At 54.9% G+C, this 19,379-nt stretch overlaps 10 protein-coding genes across 10 annotated transcripts; 6 read left to right on the forward strand and 4 right to left on the reverse strand.

Moving 5' to 3' along the window:
- Positions 1–193: 193 nt before the first annotated feature.
- Positions 194–2,755, forward strand: ERB1 (Ribosome biogenesis protein erb1; the record flags this gene model as incomplete). The annotated part of the gene is made up of 2 exons (XM_064804144.1): positions 194–2,560; positions 2,735–2,755. The coding sequence occupies 2 exons, from the start codon at positions 194–196 to the stop codon at positions 2,753–2,755; spliced, it is 2,388 nt and encodes a 795-aa protein (XP_064657945.1).
- An 841-nt stretch (positions 2,756–3,596) lies between these two features.
- On the reverse strand, positions 3,597–4,321 carry LTR77_006905 (uncharacterized protein; the record flags this gene model as incomplete). The annotated part of the gene is made up of 2 exons (XM_064804145.1): positions 3,597–4,046; positions 4,106–4,321. The coding sequence occupies 2 exons, from the start codon at positions 4,319–4,321 to the stop codon at positions 3,597–3,599; spliced, it is 666 nt and encodes a 221-aa protein (XP_064657946.1).
- A 593-nt stretch (positions 4,322–4,914) lies between these two features.
- Positions 4,915–6,616, reverse strand: PUT2 (1-pyrroline-5-carboxylate dehydrogenase; the record flags this gene model as incomplete). The annotated part of the gene is made up of 2 exons (XM_064804146.1): positions 4,915–6,516; positions 6,566–6,616. The coding sequence occupies 2 exons, from the start codon at positions 6,614–6,616 to the stop codon at positions 4,915–4,917; spliced, it is 1,653 nt and encodes a 550-aa protein (XP_064657947.1).
- A 183-nt stretch (positions 6,617–6,799) lies between these two features.
- LTR77_006907 (uncharacterized protein) lies at positions 6,800–8,516 on the reverse strand (the record flags this gene model as incomplete). The annotated part of the gene is made up of 2 exons (XM_064804147.1): positions 6,800–7,021; positions 7,050–8,516. The coding sequence occupies 2 exons, from the start codon at positions 8,514–8,516 to the stop codon at positions 6,800–6,802; spliced, it is 1,689 nt and encodes a 562-aa protein (XP_064657948.1).
- A 603-nt stretch (positions 8,517–9,119) lies between these two features.
- On the forward strand, positions 9,120–12,333 carry LTR77_006908 (uncharacterized protein; the record flags this gene model as incomplete). Its single annotated transcript, XM_064804148.1, has 6 exons — positions 9,120–9,599; positions 9,650–10,761; positions 10,811–11,112; positions 11,173–11,236; positions 11,311–11,835; positions 11,889–12,333. The coding sequence occupies 6 exons, from the start codon at positions 9,120–9,122 to the stop codon at positions 12,331–12,333; spliced, it is 2,928 nt and encodes a 975-aa protein (XP_064657949.1).
- A 508-nt stretch (positions 12,334–12,841) lies between these two features.
- Positions 12,842–13,731, forward strand: LTR77_006909 (uncharacterized protein; the record flags this gene model as incomplete). Its single annotated transcript, XM_064804149.1, has 3 exons — positions 12,842–12,980; positions 13,036–13,177; positions 13,239–13,731. 3 exons carry the CDS (start codon positions 12,842–12,844, stop codon positions 13,729–13,731), a joined length of 774 nt encoding a protein of 257 aa, XP_064657950.1.
- Positions 13,732–14,099: 368 nt separating this feature from the next.
- vps26 (Vacuolar protein sorting-associated protein 26) lies at positions 14,100–15,093 on the reverse strand (the record flags this gene model as incomplete). The annotated part of the gene is made up of 2 exons (XM_064804150.1): positions 14,100–14,818; positions 14,874–15,093. 2 exons carry the CDS (start codon positions 15,091–15,093, stop codon positions 14,100–14,102), a joined length of 939 nt encoding a protein of 312 aa, XP_064657951.1.
- A 373-nt stretch (positions 15,094–15,466) lies between these two features.
- Positions 15,467–16,411, forward strand: SAM4 (AdoMet-homocysteine methyltransferase; the record flags this gene model as incomplete). The annotated part of the gene is made up of 1 exon (XM_064804151.1): positions 15,467–16,411. One exon carries the CDS (start codon positions 15,467–15,469, stop codon positions 16,409–16,411), a length of 945 nt encoding a protein of 314 aa, XP_064657952.1.
- Positions 16,412–16,933: 522 nt separating this feature from the next.
- LTR77_006912 (uncharacterized protein) lies at positions 16,934–17,761 on the forward strand (the record flags this gene model as incomplete). Its single annotated transcript, XM_064804152.1, has 2 exons — positions 16,934–16,990; positions 17,051–17,761. 2 exons carry the CDS (start codon positions 16,934–16,936, stop codon positions 17,759–17,761), a joined length of 768 nt encoding a protein of 255 aa, XP_064657953.1.
- A 219-nt stretch (positions 17,762–17,980) lies between these two features.
- lsm8 (snRNP Sm protein) lies at positions 17,981–18,331 on the forward strand (the record flags this gene model as incomplete). Its single annotated transcript, XM_064804153.1, has 1 exon — positions 17,981–18,331. The coding sequence occupies one exon, from the start codon at positions 17,981–17,983 to the stop codon at positions 18,329–18,331; it is 351 nt and encodes a 116-aa protein (XP_064657954.1).
- Positions 18,332–19,379: the final 1,048 nt, after the last annotated feature.

The following is a 19,379-nucleotide window of genomic DNA, read 5'->3' on the forward strand; positions in this document are numbered from 1 at the left end:
TTGGAACCTTGAGTGTGGGTGTTGTGTTGTAGAGGGGGGATGTAGGAAGGCGAGCGGGACGGCCTGATGGGTCGCAGTTAGAGTTACCGGCTCGGATAAACATGGCACCGAGAAATCTCAATTCGTCAAAAAAAAGTTCACGACGCGGACACTGCAGTCGATTTACGTATTGAAGTTGTTCGAGCTCCTTACAATGGCGCAGAGGGCAGGACAGAAGAGAAAGGTGGTTGAGGTCCCGCGACCACAGCCTGATCCGCAAGAGGAGGACGAGCTGGACGCCGTAGCTCTCAATGGAGCGCTCGAGGACAACGACAGTGAAGAAGAGAGCGAGGGCAGCGAAGAGGCTGGGCTTGATGAGGATGAGGACGAGGACGAGCTGGAAGACGATGAGATAGAGAGCGACGAGATCCCATCATCGGAGGACGAGGAAGACGTTCGGGCGCAAGTCGACAAGCTCAGGACCAACGACAGACCCAACACACCACCCGCGAAGCTGATGGGCAGCGATACCGCAAAGGATGTCAGCTCACTATCACCAGAAACTCCAATGAAGCAGCTGGGACAGGAAGGTAGAAAGCGGAAACAACTCCTCAGAACGGAGGTGGATGCCAATGGTGAACCACGGTATATCTACAACGAGATTGAACCCAACTACGACTCCGACGACTCCGACTTCCTTGTGCCTACCAACACAATCGGCAACATACCTCTGTCATACTACGACGAGTACCCTCACATCGGCTACGACATCAACGGGCGTCGGATCGCACGGCCTGCGAAAGGCGAGGCGCTCGACTCGCTGCTGGACAGCATAGACATTCCTGAAGGATGGACTGGCCTCACTGATCCGAACACTGGAAAGCCCATGCAACTCAGTGGTGATGATCTTGAAGTACTCAAGAAGCTCACACGTAATGAAGCTCCTGGCGAAGGCTACGACCCGTACCCTGACATGGTCGAGTACTTCACTGGCAAAGGAATGGAGATGACCATGCCGTTGTCTGCCGCACCCGAGCCCAAGCGGCGTTTCGTCCCGTCTATGCATGAGCACAAGCGTGTCATGAAGATGGTGAAGGCGATCAAGGAGGGGAGGATAAGACCCTACCGAGCACCGACTGAAGAAGACAAGGAGCAGGATGATGCTGAGCAGGACTTCGCTTCGTACGACATCTGGTCGAACGAGATCCCACGTCCGGACCATCCAATGAACGTGCCTGCACCGAAGCTGCCACCACCGGGATACGAGGAGAGCTACCATCCACCACCAGAATATCTGCCTGACAAACAGGAGAAGGAAACGTGGGAGACGCAGGACGAGGAAGACCGAGAGCGGGATTTCCTGCCCCAAGACCACTCCGCATTGCGACGAGTACCTGGGTATGCAAAGTTCGTCAAAGACAAGTTTGAGAGATGTCTTGACCTGTACCTTGCGCCCCGAGTCAGACGAAGCAAGCTCAACATCGACCCCGAAAGTCTTTTGCCCAAGCTACCCGATCCCAATGAGCTGCGACCGTTTCCATCCATCTGTACGGCAATGTTCAAAGGGCATGACGGCCGGATACGCAGCCTCAACATTGATCCGCAGGGCAGGTACTTGGCGACTGGAGGAGACGATGGTACCGTCAGAGTATGGGAGCTCCAAACCGGCAAACAGTTGCGGCGGCTCAGATTATCTTCGTCAGAGGCAGTCAATCAAGTCTCCTGGCAGCCATCACGCGAGACGTGTATCATTGCTGCCTGCTGCGGTGAGAATGTCCAATTCATCATTCCACAAGGCGACATCTGCAACCCGCAGCAGGACCGCCGTAGCAGAGAGGTGCTCGACTCAGGCTTCGGCTACGCCACCTCAAACCCGTCAAAGACCGCCGCCGGCGTCGACAAGCCCTCCTCCGCCAACTGGCTCCGGCCCTCCACCACCCTGCAAGATAAAGGCGTCCTCCTAACCCTCACACTCCGCTCTACCCCAAAAACCCTCGCCTGGCACCGTCGCGGCGACTACTTCTCCACTGTCTCGCCCTCCACAGCCGCCACCTCCACCGCCGTTGCGATCCACACCCTCTCCAAACACCAGACCCAGCACCCCTTCCGGCGCCTCAAAGGCCTCGCGCAAACCGTCTGCTTCCACCCTTCCAAGCCCCTTTTCTTCGTCGCCACTCGCCAACGCGTCCGCGTCTACGACCTCCAGCAACAGCGTCTCGAGAAGGAACTCCAGCCTGGCGCGCAATGGATTTCCGACATAAGCCTGCACCCGCTCGGCTCGAACTTGCTGGTATCATCATACGACAAACGACTGCTATGGCACGACCTCGACCTAGCAGCTACACCGTACAAAACTCTCCGATACCACAGCAAGGCTATCCGAAGCGTCAAATTCCACCCTAGCTTGCCGCTCTTCGTGGACGGGAGTGACGATGGCACTCTGCAAGTCTTCCATGGGAATGTGATGGGCGATAGTTTGGAGAACGCGACGGTGGTGCCGTTGAAGGTGCTGAGGGGCCATAAGGTGGTGAAGAATTTGGGCGTGTTGGATGTCGAGTGGCATCCAAGGGAGGCGTGGTGTGTGAGTGCTGGGGCGGATGGGGTGGCGAGGCTGTGGACTTGAGGATTGAGTGGGGTGGTGTAGATAGTGTGGAGTATGTGGAAGATGTTGGTCGTGCAACGTCGTGGTAATATCTGTCCCAGTATCAAAAATGTCTAAGCATAAGTTTTGCGAGCTGTTTAACCGATTGAGCAGGCTCTTTCGGGGTACATGTAGGTTGCGTCAATTTTCGAATGGTTGCGGACACTCGTTCGCCCCAGTGAGGGCTACTGGAGATGGTGGTGGGACTTTCAGGGAAACATAAGGTATATACTTTACTTTTGACGCGAGGTCTTGCGAACGGAAGCCGAGATTGTTGGCCGGATGTTGTATGTTTGTTTGCAGTGTATCATAGTAGCCCCGAGAACGGCCAACCGGGTTCACAGACTCAAATTCTCTTTTCTTTCCTCCGTCATGAGTTCGCTCGCCTGACCAGACCGAAGCTTCCTTTTCCAGGCCACACAGTTCCTGCTCAGCCGAAGCAAACACCGTGCTGACAGCCAACTTGGATCTCATCGTGAGTTCATGTTCTTTCTCGTGCGCCTCAGACCGCACTCCATAACTTCACGCCGCGATCACCAGTCCCCCACCTCCTTCTTCCGCGGGTCTTTGCGACTCTACGGCGCCTACATATCGCCGGACTCTCAGAGACTTGGTACGTCTTGTTGATGTTCCATGTTCGGTTCTGCTTGGAAGGCGACTCGCTCGCCCAAAGCCATCGATTCTGTTCCAAGCCGGCGATGGACCGAGTGCGTGAACAGTGATATGACGCATGGGTGCGTGGGCCTTCTGATGGGAATGAGAGCATCCAAGGCTCGATCCGTCATGACATCCGACCATCAAGACGACGTCCGAGAGAAGAGGTCACATTCTCGTCATATTCTTCGGCCTTGGAGGTCCATGATCAGGAAAACTCCGTAGGACGAGACAGGCTACTCGGAAGCGACTCATCCATCGCTAATTGGAACCAAAACTCTCTCACGTCGGCAATAACCACCCCACGTCCCCAGCAAGGCCCCTACGACCCAGCAGCATCCCCCCTCAACACCCCCTCCACCACCCCAAGCGCCAACCGCTGCACCTCCCCACTCGTGCCCCCAGCATCCACACTCAGCACATCCCTCTCCTCCTCCGTCGGCGTCTCGAGACTCTCAAACTGACTCCTTACCATATAATCCTTCATATAATGGTTCTGCCTCGCGCGTACCCGATCCATCAGCAGAGCTTCGGAAGCGTGGAGGAAGATGAAGTGGACTTTGATCGTGGGGTCGTGGTAATGGGCGATGCGAAGGACGTCCCGATATTTGCGTTTCAGGGCCGAGCAGGTTATGATGACGCCGGAGGGGCCGAGGGGTTGGGAGAGGGCGAGGAGAGATTGTTGGCGCAGCTGGATGAGCCAGTCCCAGCGGTCGGCGTCGGTTAGGGGATGGCCGGCGGCCATTTTCTCGACGTTGGCTGGGGTGTGGAACTGGGTGGTGGGGGTTAGCAGAGGTCGGGATGGAGGAGGGGAGGGGGTGAGTGGCTTACGGTATCTCCTTCTAGATACGGGAATGAGAAAGTTTGGTGTAAGTACTCGGCTACAGAAGTCTTCCCACAGCCAGCCGGTCCCGTTATGACCCAGATATGCTTGTGGGCAGTGGCTGCCGGAGGAGCCACATAGGCAGGCGTTCTAGTATTCGACATAATCGCAGGAGTATCGGAAGGCGGCGTAGGAGGCAGAGCGTCTTGCGGTGTTAAAGCCATATTCCAGGGTACCTTGATTCTTTTATGTTTTTAATACTCCGAAACGACGACGACGAGATGAAACGAGGCAGTGCTCAGGATGCCAGCCGGGTCACCGGAGCATAGTATACCAACAAGGACGGCCTGGTTGACTACAAGAGAAGGATCGAAGCTGAGAACCAGTCACGTAGGCTAGAGTACAGACTGCTCCTTCTCCTGACGAACGCTAAGGAGAAGCAAGTATACTTGTATCAGTCGCTGCAAGCCGGCCAGGCGAGATCTGACGTCCCACGTCCCAAGATTTAATTCGGCTCCAGACGGTATCTTTCTCCAGGGAGCGAGTCACGAGGCCTCCGATTCCAGCGGCAAAGCATCCCATTTGTCGCGGTGCAAGGCGCAAGAAGGGTACCAAGGTACGAAGTGACGTTGGAAAAAGTGATTTGGGACTCGGCATTCACTGGTGCCATTGCCGATGCCGAAACTCGGTATTTGCAGCGAAAAGCTGTTGAAAGTGAATGCAGGAGTATACCAAGTGCTGTCCTATACACGCTATCACCCTCAGCGCCAATGCTTAATGCAACCCATCCCATCCTCACGACAAATCCCAACTTTTACTAGACAACATTACTCGGATACAACACCTCCCTCAACCCCACGAAATCCTCCTTAATCGCCCGCATCGACACAAACCGCGACAGCAAATTCGCCGAACCCGCCTTATCGTTCGTCCCGCTCGCCCTCGCGCCACCAAAAGGCTGCTGTCCCACAACGGAACCAGTAGACTTGCAGTTGAGATAGAAGTTCCCCGCCGAGTTCCTCAGCGCCTCCTCCGCAAAACGCAGCGCTTCCCGGTCCTGCGCGAACACGGCGCCGGTGAGCGCGTAGTCGGACGTCTCGTCGCACGTCTTGCAGATGTCCGCGAAGGCTTGCGCGGGCGCGTCGTCGTAGACGTAGATAGTCATGACGGGGCCGAAGAGCTCGCGGCTCATGAGTTCGTGGTGCGGGTTGGTGGTGACGTAGATGGTAGGGTGGATGTAGAAGCCTTCGCTGCCGTCGTAGGAGCCGCCGACGATGCATTCGAGTTCGGAGTCGTTTTTGGCGTCGTCGATGACTTTGAAGAGTTTGTTGAAGCTTTGCTGGTGGATGACGGGGCCGATGAAGTTGTCGAACTGTTCGGGTGAGCCGACCTTGAGTTTCTTGGTCTCTTCGACGAGGCGGGGTTTGATTTGGTTCCAGAGGCTCTTGGGGAAGTATCCTCGGCTTGTTGCGCTGCACTTCTGGCCTTGGTATTCGAAGGCGCCGCGGACGGTGTTCATGACGACGTTCTCGACGTCGGCGCTCTTGTGAACAACATGGTAGTTTTTCCCGCCAGTCTCGCCGACGACGCGCGGGTAGCCGCGGTATTTGCCTTCAGCAGCGTTGACCGCAATCTGCTTGTACAGGTCTCGGAAGACGGCGGTTGAGCCAGTGTAGTGGAGTGCCGCGAATTGTTTATGTGCCAGAGCGGCCTGTGTCACCTCAACAGGGTCACCGGGAACGAACTGGATGACGTTCGGAGGTAGGCCAGCTTCGAGGAAGATGTTGTACAGCAGCCAATTGGACGCCATCGCAGACGGGGAAGGTTTCCACACAACCACGTTGCCCATCAATGCCGGTGCAGCAGGCAGATTGCCAGCAATAGCCGTGAAGTTGAATGGTGAAATGGCATACACAAATCCCTCCAACGGCCGATATTCCAGCCTGTTCCAGATGCCGGGAGCATTGTGTACTGGCTGGTGTGTATACATCTCTTGCGCGTACTGGACGCCAAACCGCAGGAAATCGCACGTCTCTGCCGCGGCATCAATCTCTGCCTGTGTAGCATTCTTGCCTTGCCCAAGCATGGTAAGTGCGTTCAGCTCGTAGCGGTACTTCCCACTGATCAGGTCAGCAGCCTTCAAGAAGACTGCTGCTCGGTCGGCAAAGCTGAGGTTCTCCCATGCTGGCTTCGCTGCAAGGGCTGACTCGATGGCGTTGGAGACGTCGTCGGAGGATGCACTCGACCATGCTGCGAGCGAGTCTTTGTGGTTGGCTGGGTAGGGTTGGTGTGTGATCTTTTGTGTCTTTGTCTGTTTGCCGGCGACCACGATCGGTATGTCTTGAGGTGCTTTGGACTTGTAGGATTGCATTGCTTCGGACAGCTTTTGACGGGCTTCGGAGCCCTTCTCGTATGCTACCTGTGTTTTCATTAACAGTAGCTCTTGCTGACAGCCATCTCATACATACATTAGGCTCATTCTTGACCTCCGGTATACGGAACGTTGCAAGGTTGGCCATGGTTGCCGTCTGTTGTGAGGCTCGCGGGCCTATTATGGTGGATGGTGAAGAAGCAAACGCTTTTGAGTGTTGTCGAAGGACTGTTGAGCAAGGTCGGAGAGTTGTAGAGGCCATTGTGAGTCCTTGTACTTGACCTCAGTACTCTCAGCACGCAAGGGAGCTCCCATAAATGTCTCGAAGCTCTCAATGCTGGCGGCTATCTTCGGCCTTCTGGGATTGGTATTTTGGTGGGGCACTTTCGCTCTGCCCTTCCGAAGTCGGCATCTTCAGCCTGCGACCAAAAACTTCCTCGACTGAGCCGCGTGAGAATCTGCTAGGCCGAACTGAAGGTCTGGAACTGACAGACAGGGCGTGCAGCGATATCGCTGTCGCTGTCGGGGAACGTCGCGTTTCGCGTACTGACGGCTGCGGGCGATGGTTACCGCAGTCCTACCAACAGCGATCCAGGATCTTCAAGATAGCCCTTCACCTTCTCAGCACATCTCGCACACTCTGCGCCATCGACAATGCGGTGGTCGGCGCTCCAGCTAAACACCAGCTCCTCCTTCTTGATCAATTCGTCGTTCTCGTTGAACGCTGGAACGATCTTGCTCCGTCCGACGCCCAAGATGGCCACTTGAGGCTCGGATATGACTGGTGCGACCACGCCTCCTCCAACAGAGCCGATGTTCGAGACGGTGAAAGTGGCACCGCTGAAGTCACCTGGTGCAAGCTTGTTGTTCCTGGCTTTCTCGGAGAGCTGTCGCATGGCCGCTGCGATTTCTGCGATGCTGAGATCTTGTACGTTCTTGACAACAGGTACCAGAAGGCCAGAAGGCGCGTCAATGGCTATGCCGAAGTTGTGCGCTCCTTTGTAGGTGAGCTCGGGTTTCTTCGGATCGCTGGCGTTGAAGCTCGAATTGAGCAATGGGTGGTGTTGTAACGCCAGACTGACGGCTTTCATAATGAAGGCCAAATGTGTGATCTTCTGGTCCGGGCTCTGTGCTCTTGCGTTCAGCTTCTGACGTATGCTGGTCACTGCTCCCATGTCTGCTGTTGTCGAGTACAGGAAATGCGGGATGTTCAACGCCTTGGTCATGGTCTTGAACATCTGCGACTGCACGTTCGACAGCTGGACCTTGCGGTCTTCTCTTGGAGCGGACGGCGCTGGGGCAGGTGCTGAGGGTGCGGTTGGTTGCTTTGATGTTTGTGTCTGCTGCTGTCCTCCCCCAGCCACATGCCGATCAACGTCCTCCTTCAGCACTCTTCCATCCTTTCCAGTCCCCTGTATGTCTGCGACGTTCAGTCCATGCTCCTTGGTTATCCGTCGAACAGCAGGCGTCGCAAGCGATGCGTGCGGGCCCTTCGGCCGCTGAGCCTCCGTTGTACTTGAAGAAGGCGGAGGCGGTCTTGCAGGATCCTCTGCCGTCGAATTCTGCTCCACCTGCTCTTGAGCAACCCCCTCCTTCGCATCCGGCTCTTCCCCTCCCTCCTTCCCACCTTCAGACGACCCCTCCTCCCCACCATCAGCCAACTTCTGCGCATCCGCCTCACTAATCTCCCCCTCAATATCAATATCCACCAACGGCTTGCCCGTAATCGCCATATCATCCGGGTCATAATGCAGCTTCTTTATCACCCCGTCGAACGGACTGGTGATCTCCACCGAGGCCTTGTCGGACTGGACCTCGCATATCTTGTCGAACTGCTCGACCCTTGCGCCCGGTTGCACGAACCATTGAATTAGCTGGCATTCGGTGATCCCTTCGCCTATGTCTGCTAGGAGGAAGGGTTTGACGATGTCTAGATGGCGGGATGCGTGGAGATGTCGGATGTTTGGACGGTATATCGACCGTGGAATGAGATGTTGATTCGATTGGAAGCGGAACGCTCGAGAGAAGGCGGTCTTTGCTGACGCCATTGTATGTCTATTGCTTACACGCGAATGAAAAGGGCAAAGGGAGTATTTCGAACTACATTGTTGCGCGAGTGCTTGCAGTTGTAAATGCCAGTGTTGACTTTCTGGTAAACCCGAGGTTCTAGGCGGTTAAACTCGGTCTAAACTCAACGATCACGTGCCAGGAACGAGCAAGCTTCCATCTCATCTCGTCCCCGGTCGTGTTGGTGGCTGCTTTCGTGCCAGCGGCAGACAACATCGCCATTCTTTGGCCTGCACTTCGGCGACTCTAAGTTGGTCTCACATTCCCGGCCGTGGGATCGCTGGACCATTTAGGCTGGCATGATGCCGCAGCCGCTGCGAGGAGTGCGAGGATGCGAAAGCGATCGACGAGCCTAGCAAGATATTTACGCTGCGGTGGATTGATCGGCATGCTCCAATAGGCATGGTCTGCGAGAGTGCGCTGAACAGGACCGCAGCACGGCAGCTCAGCTCCTTGTCGGGCGTAAGTACTGTATATTGCGATATCTATGATCCCATGGCCTCCACGGGAATGGTATGAGTTGATTGAAGAGTTCGACATTCCCTCTCTCACATCTTAACACACTCGTTTCTTCGGCGCGCGAAATGGCCGACGCCTTGCCTACACGACTGATCGTCTGCGTGGACGGAGAGCAAAATACCTCCTCAGGAGGTAATAAGAACAAGCCCAGCTTAACGAACATCCAGCGCATCAACGCCAGCATCGCGCGCGGGAACTGCAAAAGTAATGCGTATGGACAGGCTTTCAACCAGCACGTACTCTTCATTCCTGGTGTTGGCGCAGCGGACGACACTTTCTCCAAGGACCGCTTACTAGGAGGTCAGGTCTACCAGAAGCAGATCCAGGAAGTCTATGAGAGCTGTTCTCGACTTAACGGCAGCAGAGATGAGGTGTGGCTCTTCGGCTTCAGCAGGGGCGCGTACGTTGTTCGGGCGGTAGCTGGGCTGCTTCATGGGTATGGGGCTATTGCTTCGGCTGGTGAGCCGGAATTTGCCAGGGACTTCAAGAAGCTCGTTAAGGAGGCTGACAAGGGCGGGAGTACCGCGAGTCTGGCTTTGAGTCCGGTAAGTAGATCGCTGTACTTCATGGCAGCATGCTCTAATCTGTGGCTCAGGTGTCAACAACCACGTCTGTACATACAAGATCGCCTCCACGGATACAGTTCGTGGGCGCCTTCGACACCATCAAAGCTGGCTCCGACAACTCTCCTTGGGACGTCTCTTTCAATGCCTCCATCCAGCATATGCGGCACGCCGTAGCACTTCACGAAGACAGGAAAGCACTAGCACCCGAGTACGCCTTTCCAGACGACTTCTACCGGACTGCATTGAAGGACAAAGGCCGAAGTTTCGTTCAAGCGCATTTCATCGGCACTCACAACGACATGGGCGGGACCTTGAAGAAAGCTGGTCTTGCCCTCTATCCCTTACAATGGATGCTGTTCGAAGCCAGACAGTGCGGGCTATTCCTCACTCGCTTTGACGGCGGGATGGGCGAAGCGACCGGCCTCCACGACCCACTCGCTGCTGTCTTCCCAAAAGCCGGCAAAGCTGGCCATGACGACGCGATCTGGGTCCACACTAGTGCGAACGGCGTCGTGACTACCATGGAGGATCTTCGCGACATGCATGATTTCCCGCAGAACCAAGACGAGGACTACGGCGTCAAGCTAGGCACGCGCTTTGGTTCCATCCGGCAGAAGAAGGCCAGAGAATCTTTCGATGGTAATGGAACGCTGCGTGGATTTTGCGACTGGGCACCACAAGGCACTATCGTCCATCCGTCGGTATATCTGCTTGTAGACGAGAACATCAGCGTGGCGATGGAGAATAAGGAGGTTAAGGTTCAGCGGTACCTCGAGAATTGGAGGGAGAGGATGCTTGGGGTTGACAAGAGCGGCATGGTCAACGAGTACTGGCAAGAAGATGTTCTCGATGACTCGCCGAACCCGGGAGCCATTCGTGTCTTGGTGTGCGGTAATACTGGCGTGGGCAAATCGACACTAATCAACAAGACGTTCGGCGTCAGCGTGACGACCAGCTCAAACAGAACACGAGGTATACACGACGTGCGAGAGGAGATAAGGTTCGAAGGCAGACCAGATTTGATTCTGCACGACTCTGGAGGTTTTGAAGCAGGTGCGGATGAGGAGTTTCAAGCGATTGAGTCTTTCTTGAAGGAGAAGTCAAATGCTGTCGATGTCATGGATCGGTTGCACGTCATTTGGTAAGTCCCTAACACGGCAGTACCAGCCATGATTGCTGACCGTTGCCAGGTTCTGCATCGATATCAACAGCCCTCGAACGCTTCAGACGGCGACAGAGAAGCTGTTTCTAGCGGTATCGCAATACGCTCACGAGACGCCGATTGTGGTCGTTGCGACAAAGAAGGATGACTTCGTCGACATTCAATTCAGCGCGCGGCGGAAAGCGATGAAGAAGGAAGGACTGCGGTTCGACGAAGAAGCTTGCGAAGAGTACGCGGAGCAGCAGCTTCAAGAGCGGGTAGAGACGATACGAAATGAGATGCAGACGGTTCCTGGTGGGCGGCTGGATGCTTGTGTGGCGATATCGCAAGGTGAGTATCCTTTCAGCAGACGGCTGTCCTCCCTGCAACCTGCTCACCATCCTCGCACAGACGACGAGGAATCAATTAAAGAACTCAGCAAAGCCACCTCCCGCTGCTTCGGAACCGACAAGATGTAAGCTCGTCTTCCATGGTAAGCACCTCCGATCTCCGGACTACTGCTAATGTTCTCATCTTCGTGTGTTCTAGACGCCTCCTCTACATCCGCGCACAAGTCTCCCGCATCGACCTAAAAGTCGAGCTGGCGTTGAGTGATCTGATGCGACGGTACAAGAAACTGCTCCGGTCCACGACGGGTACTGCTTTCGTCTCGGGTGGCTCCACGATCAATAAGAACGTCGCGGTCAGGAATCTTACAACGGCTATCATTAATTGCTTCGGTCTGCCTTCTGTCTCTGCTACAGCTGCTGTGGACGCGCTGAAGGCGAATGTCTGGAATAATCTTGGCTCGAACGTGGCGCTGGCGCTGGCGGATACTTTCCAGGTCATTGGAGTTACTGGGACGGTCTTTGCGGCGGGCATACCAGCGTGGGCGGTCACTGGTGCGATCAATACGACTTATGTGGTACCTATCATTTGCAGGTTGTTCTTGATCACGGGCTGCGATCTCATCTTGGTGCTCGCGCGGTCGTTCAAGGAGGTTACGTTCAGGGCCAGCGGACAGCCGAATGAGAAAGACGTCAACTCCGCAGCACGGATATACAAGTTGAGAGGGTTGGTTATCTCTGGAACTCGCACCAAAGGAGCATTACTGACAATCAGAACAGCTACTCCCAACACGTCCACCACCGCGTCAAACGCCTCGTCCCCCGCCGCAACATGGCCGCCAGCTACAAGATCGACAAAATCACCCACGGCCTCGAAGACATGTTCACCGAATACAAGGACAAGCTGATGGAAGATGTCGACCTGCCCATGGAAATCAAGGGGATAAAAATCGGCCATGACCCCGACGACGACGATACCAGCACGCTCGCGGAATCCTCGCTGTCGAGCGAAGTGCAGGATTTGAAGGATGCGGTGGCTGGTTATGAGAGTTGTGATGCGAAGGTGGCGCCGCCGCCGGCTAAGGGGACGGTGGAATTGCAGGGCGATACGCCGGCGGTGGAGTTGGATGCGGAGAGGGAGGTTGCGGAGTTGGTGGCGGAGAGGAAGGTGGGGATGCCGGAGGACGTTAGTTTGGCGAAGACGAGGTATGAGTTGCAGGGGTGAGATGGGTGAGGGTGAGGGTAAAGGAGGGAGGGATGAGTGCTTGTTTGTGATACCCATTTCTTATGAGGACAGCTGCGTTGGCTGTGTATCTGCTGCTCGGATACTTGGACATGTAGTGTACCAGTTCCATACTAGACCTAACAAGGCATGGAAGAAGTCCACAGACTTGCCAACCTTTCAGCCTTGAAGCTCCTAGACATGTCGAGATGTACCTCCCTGCCGTCCTTCCGAGCGCAGTCATTCGCCAGTCGACTCGCGCATTGCGTCCGCTTCGGGAGGCATTGCAGCTGGCATTTAGCGAGCGAAACACGCTCTCAAACAAGCAAAGCTGTTCTACGTCTATTGTCCCCCGGTATGGCTTCATTTTCGCAGAGAATTGGAGTGAGCAGATTAGGCTTCTACAATGGCATGGTGACGGGGAGGGATATAAGACCGATGAGACGTCTTGCGACAACACATTAGTTCTTCGGACACACAGCACAGTACTTGAACGACAACGAACGCGACAATGAAGCCACATCTCTCCCTAGGAATCGCGCAAGTCGTCTTCTACGCTCCCATCTTCCCACTAACCATATACCTGATGTACCGCAATTGGCACCACCGCCCACGCATGGTATGGTGGCCTATGGTTCCGCTGTCGTTGAGTGAGTCCTTCATCTTCTCCCAGAAGACCCAACGTAAGAGCTGATCAGGACGCAGTGCGAGTAGTAGGCGGCGCCTGCATCATCGCCCTCGAACTCGACAGGTCCTTCAACCTCGCCTTAATCATCACCACAATCGTACTGCTGAACGTTGGAGCGATACCGTTGATTGTCAACGAGCTCGGTTTCGTTCGGACGATGTACGTTCTTCTCCCTCACACGCCTTATCGTCTTGCTGTTGGCTAATGAATTTGCGGACAGCCTACAAGACAACTTCTCCCAGGTCCCCAGACTCCACCTCATGGTCAAACTCCTCCGCATCGGCTTCATACCAGCCGGTGGCCTGCTAGCTGCTGGCGGAGGCATCTCCAGTGACCAGCCAACCCTCGGCCGCACGCTTGCGTTGGCGGGCTATGTTGTTTTTGCCGCGATACTGATCGCGCTCATCGCGATGGAGCTGTACTTCTGGACCTTGAGATCGAGCTTGATCCCAAGCAGCCGGAAGATCCTCATGGGCGGGCTCGCAACGGCTCCGTTCCTGATTGTGAGGAATCTATATGGGATTCTGGAGTACGCGCAGCATGACTGGGCGACTGGTCATTGGAGTCCTGTGTTTGGGTCAGCTGTTCTGTTCGCGCTCATGGCACTGTTGATGGAGTATGTGGCGATCTGTATCTGGCTGTGGGTCGGGTTCACCACACCGCCTAATAGCGTCGTCTCGCAAGGCGCGCGGAGGGATGGGGAGATGAAGTGAGGAAGCGATTATTGGTTTTTTTGGACTGTACGGTAGCAACTCCTACGAGTCTTGGTAATGGTGTAGAACCGGTTCATACATTCGTGATCTTGCACCTCAATCTGGTATTGCATCTTCGTGGCTAGTTCCTGGCGACCGTAATACTTCTTCATGGCTGCTGTCCGATCGTGCCTTCACTTTCCCTCTGGCGCTGGCTTGGTCGTAAGCGCTCACTGCAGTCCGCAAGGCTTACCTCTGCAGATTAGGTCGATATACTCAGTCTCCATTGCAGTCGCTCGGTTCGATCGTAGCCTTGCTGGTGCACTCTCCAAAAACCTATGGCGCGTCGTCTTCTGAGTCGTCCCGACGACCACTCTTTTCAGTCCCTTCTAGCTCGCCTGAATCTCCTTGGCCTGCTGCTGCGCCAGTGCCGAGTTCTCCGGCGCCTGTCTGAACAGCACAATCTCCGACTGCTTGAAGTACCGTCTCGCATCCTCATCGATAAGCACCAGACTAAGGTAGTACCGCGTGCTGAACTTCTTGTTCACATCCCGGAACGTCGGCGTAAGATCGAACCCACCCAAGAACAGCCGGATAGGTATAGTCTCCCCTCTGCTCGGTGATCCGTCCATGATCTCGAACCGCACAAGCGTCTCCGACTCGTTGTACTGGTTTGGCGGCACACCCGCCGTCTCTCTCCGGATGATCGAAAGCTCCATATGCCGTATCTTCAGCCGGACGAGCAGGAAGTATATCCGCCCTACAATGACATCTTTCAGGTGGTACTTGCTCTTGGAGTACTCGAACTCAATGTGCAAGCAATCCTCAATTCCAACATCCATTTTGATCACGCTGTTGCTCTCCGGTGGTTGTCTGTAGCTGTAGACCCATAGATCCTTCTCCCGCACAACGTCCTGCATTCGCCGGCTTACGGTGACACGGAGGAAGTAGCGTAGCTTGACGTTGATGCCATGGTAGGACTCGTATTGCTTCTCCACGTTCTTGAAGGCGAAGGGAAGGGTGACGGGGTGTTGGAGTTCGCCGGGGCTGGCGAGTTCAGTCTGGAGGGAGAGGAATTCGTGGTGCGTGTTGCGATCGAAAAACATTTCTGTAACATAATGATCAGCCTGGATGCGCCGAAAGAAGGGCATTGCTAGTCGTACCTATCGTTCCCACGAACTGCACCTTGATACCAGTGTGCTCTAACCGCTTCCCATCCTTCGGTCGGATGGTCACCGAGCCTTTTACGGTCTCCCCATCCAGGTATAGCAGGCATTTCTCCCGCTTGTTCTTGTCCAGCTTTACATCAACCGTGGGCCGGTTGTCGACATCTTCGAGGACGATGTCGATGTCGACTGGTGTCGAGAAGGAGAAGAGCGACATGCTGTGCTTTGGCGACTCGATGGGCGCAACAGCTACTCAACGCTGCGGCGAGACCGGGGCGCTATTCAATTTACTGAGTCCCCGGGTTGTGGTCGGGTTGCAGAAGAGTTATGTTGGAGGCCTTGGTGGTTGCTGGTTGCTTGAGCGGGACTGAGGTCCGTGCTGGCAGGTATACCACACTTCCACGTGCATTCGTTCCCATCATGTCTCTGGCAACACCAACACTGAATATCAACATTCACGACGGGACAACATTCCAATGTATGGATCATTTACTGTAGCGTCTTCAAGATGAGACGATCTCTGGCCGAATCACCCAGCATCTGAACACGACAAGCACTCAATCTGCGGGATACCGTCCACGAGGCCCACCATGATGGAGGACTTCAGAACACTCTTAGCGGCCATGGGCACCCTGATCATTGATGGCGCATTGGCCACCGAACTCGAGGCCCGCGGCCACAACCTTGATCATCCTCTCTGGTCAGGCATTGTTCTTCGTGACAGGCCAAAGGCCATCCAGGAGGTTCACCTGAACTACTATGTTGCCGGGGCTGACATCGCCATCACTGCTTCCTATCAGGCTTCTCCACGAGGCCTCAAGGAGCATTTCAACATGAATGATGACGAGGCAGCCAACTTGATCAAAGACAGCGTCAAGCTCGCGCAGCAAGCTCGTTACGAAGCATACGGTCAAGGCATCGAACGAAGGCTACTTGTGGCTGGAAGCGTAGGGCCACTTGGTGCTTACCTAGCGGATGGGTCAGAGTATCGTGGCGACTACGAGAGGACGGGGGAGGAGTTCAAAGCGTTCCACCGGCCCCGAATCGCAGCTCTTGTGGACGCTGGCGCTGATCTACTCGCCGTTGAGACTATGCCCAAGTTCGAAGAGATTCAGGCGATACTGGAGCTTCTGAGCGACGAATTCCCCACAGCAATCGGATGGGTGAGCTGCACGTTGAAGGATGCCAAACATCTCAGCGATGGTACCCGACTGGAAGATCTGCTGAAACATCTGGAGCGACATGCCAACCAAGTTGTGGCCGCTGGCGTGAATTGCATCCCTTCGGACCTCGCTCAAGGCGCACTCGAGCACATGAGACCCCTCACGAATCTGCCTCTGGTGTGCTATCCCAACTCCGGAGAGACCTGGGATGCTGAGAACCACAAGTGGCTCGGTAGAGAGTCGAATGCTGACATTGTGAAGCAAGCACTCAAATGGGAGGACGCTAAAGCAAAACTGATCGGCGGATGCTGTAGAACTGGACCTCGTTATCTTGAGGTCATCTCCAGCGCACTTGCTGCCGGTCATGTGTAGCAGTGACATGGCAGCATATTCTGAAGTCTCCTCAACGAACGTTGGAAACCTAGGTACACACGTCGCCGCAGGGTGTCTGTACCGACTAAGCTTTTGAGTCATTCTCTGCCCCCGACTCCTCCTTCAACTGGTAAGAGATCTATACTTCCTTGCTTGATTCTCCTTTCGACTCTTCACAGGTTGGTTGGTGTCTTCCGCTCTTCATCGGCTTAATTGCATTGTTGGTTCGACCAGCGAACGCTGATCCACAAGTGCACAGTCGAGCTTCTAGTTCTAGAATCCCCGCCCTGTGTAAACCTATTTCGTCGATATACTTCCATTGCCATCCTTTGCCTTCCCCAATACACTGATCTTTGGCCAATGATGTCGGACCAGTAATTGTAGAAGGGCGGAATCACGAGTCCGTGAAAGAGTATATATGTCGACTGCAACTTGACGAAATCAGTCTGTTTCATTGCAGTTAAACAAGAACAATATTCCAATTCAACGAAGATCGACACTTGCGTTCGAACATCAACAAACATGACCTCCTCCATCCCTTGGACAAAAGTCAAAGCCATATCCTTCGATGTCTATGGCGTAAGTCTCCCTCTCTCAACAAACCATCCTAGAACCACCACTAACACCAACACCTCCCAGACCCTCATCGACTGGGAAAACGGCATAGCCCAAACCGCCCGCGCCACCGCCCTAGGCCCCTACCTCCCAGACTCCCACAAACAACTCATGCTGGACATCGAATCCTACGACCTCCCCGTGCAGAAGGAGTTGCCGACTATGCCGCAATCCGAGATCATCGCCGAAGGCCTGCGCCGCTACGCTCGCGATTTGAAGGTCGTGGAAAACGGTCAATTGACACAGGACCAAGTCGAGCAGGCATGCAAGCAGTACGGATCTAGTATCGGTGAGTACCCAGCTTTCCCGGACACGGTGGCGGCGATGCAGCGGCTTGGGAGGCGGTTTAAGTTGATCCCGCTGTCGAATATCGATCACAAGTCTTTTGACAAAGCGAGGGCGACGAGTTTGAAGGGCGTAAACTTCGATGCTGTCTATACGGCTGAGGATATTGGGAGTTATAAGCCTGACCTAAAGAACTTTCATTACTTGCTGGAGCATGTGAAGCAAGACTTCGGTGTCGAGAAGGGCGAGCTGGTGCATATGGCGCAGAGTCTGCTGCATGATCATGGTCCGGCAAGCAAGATGGAGATTCAGAGTGTGTGGGTTGATAGGAAGGGGTTCATGGGTGGGGAGGTGGAGGGATCGCAGGAGCGGTTTGGGTATCAGGTGAAAGTTGATACGATTGGGGAGTTGGCTGATTTTGTTGATGAGGCGTTCGAGAAGGCGAAGTAGCTTGTATCAGTGGATGAAAGAATGAATGAGCGTTGTTCGAGTCAAGAATATATGTATTCTCTGTGCGCACAGACCATCAACGTCTCGACTTCAAATCTCGAAGCTGGGCACTTGAATGCGCCAGACTTCACATATCCGCATCCTTTCTCTCACCAACGCTGGCGGCACGACACGCTCCCTCCCTATACGTCCTTGCCGCCAGCCCTCAACAGTACGACCATGTCCCTCAACGCCTACATCAACAGCAAGCCTCCCCCTCCCCCATCCCCATATCCCCAACTAACCTCCCTCCCACCAGAAAAAGTCCTCCTCCTAACCGTCGACGGCCGCACCCTAACCGGCACCCTCGTCTCCTGCGACCAAGTGACCAACCTCGTGCTCAAAGACACCATCGAGCGCATCATTCGCCCGCCCGACGACAACGAGCCCTCCGCCGAACAACCGCATGGGCTGTACTTGGTGAGAGGGGATAATGTGGTGGTGTGTGGGTTGGTGGATGAGGAGGTGGATGGGAGGATCGATTGGACGAAGGTTAGGGGGGGTGTGGTGGGGGGGACTAAGCATGTGTGATTGATGGGGAGGGGGTGAAGGATGATGGACTTTTTTTCTGGGAGGGGGTGGGGCGGAGCGCTGCGCTGCGCTGCGTTGTGTGGAGGGCATAGCAGTATGCGATATTAACGCGGCGGGAGCTGCGCACGCTTTGCCTGAGTGCAGACGATGGAGGATCTGCTGAGACCTGCCATACCGGTCCAGCAAGGCACCGCTTCAAGCGCCAGCACCGCTTCAAGGTCATGCAGGAGAGCAACGAGCACGCTTTGCGATCCAAGGCGGGAGGGTCAAGCTACAGAGTATGTCTCACTTATTCTACCATTCAAAGACGCATTGTTAACACCAATCCTCAACCTCAGCCGACGCTGCCGAAGTGGTGCACCGCACGGAACTTGTTATAGTGACCAGACTCGCAGGCCATAGTGTGTCTATGTGGCGCATGTGGGCGAGAATTGGATCAATGTGAAGGGCACGCACTGATACGCCGAGTCGATTATGATTACAGGCAGTGCCGCAGTTCAGGCTTCTTGTAACGAAAACGACGAACACGGAAGGAACATGAGGGCAGCATGTTCTCAATCATGATGAAGATCAACTAGCATTGAATCAAGACGTAGAACTCTGCTCGACGCAAGCGCCATGCTAGCCTAAACATCTGCAATCGCTCAATACCATTTTCCACCGCACACAAAGCACCCACGCATTCTTCTTGTCAATACCTCGGTTATCATCCCAAGTGCCATCAATACCTCCCTCGCCGATTGCGCCAACGCTGCAGCAGTCGCCAAGTGGACTCGCCTACTCCTCCTCAAGCGGGGCCTCCTCGTCGTACTCCTCCTCGCCCTCGGACACGGACGCCTCCTGGTACTGCTGGTACTCGGACACTAGATCGTTCATGTTGGACTCGGCCAAGGACAACTCCATCTCGTCCATGCCCTCGCCGGTGTACCAATGCAAGAAGGCCTTGCGACGGAACATGGCAGTGAACTGGTCGCCGACACGCTTGAAGAGCTCCTGGATAGAGGTGCTGTTGCCGACGAAGGTGGAGCTCATCTTCAGGCCGCGCGGT

This window comes from Saxophila tyrrhenica (assembly GCF_035928015.1).
Source record: "Saxophila tyrrhenica strain CCFEE 5935 chromosome Unknown scaffold_10, whole genome shotgun sequence".
Taxonomy (NCBI): domain Eukaryota; kingdom Fungi; phylum Ascomycota; class Dothideomycetes; order Mycosphaerellales; family Extremaceae; genus Saxophila; species Saxophila tyrrhenica.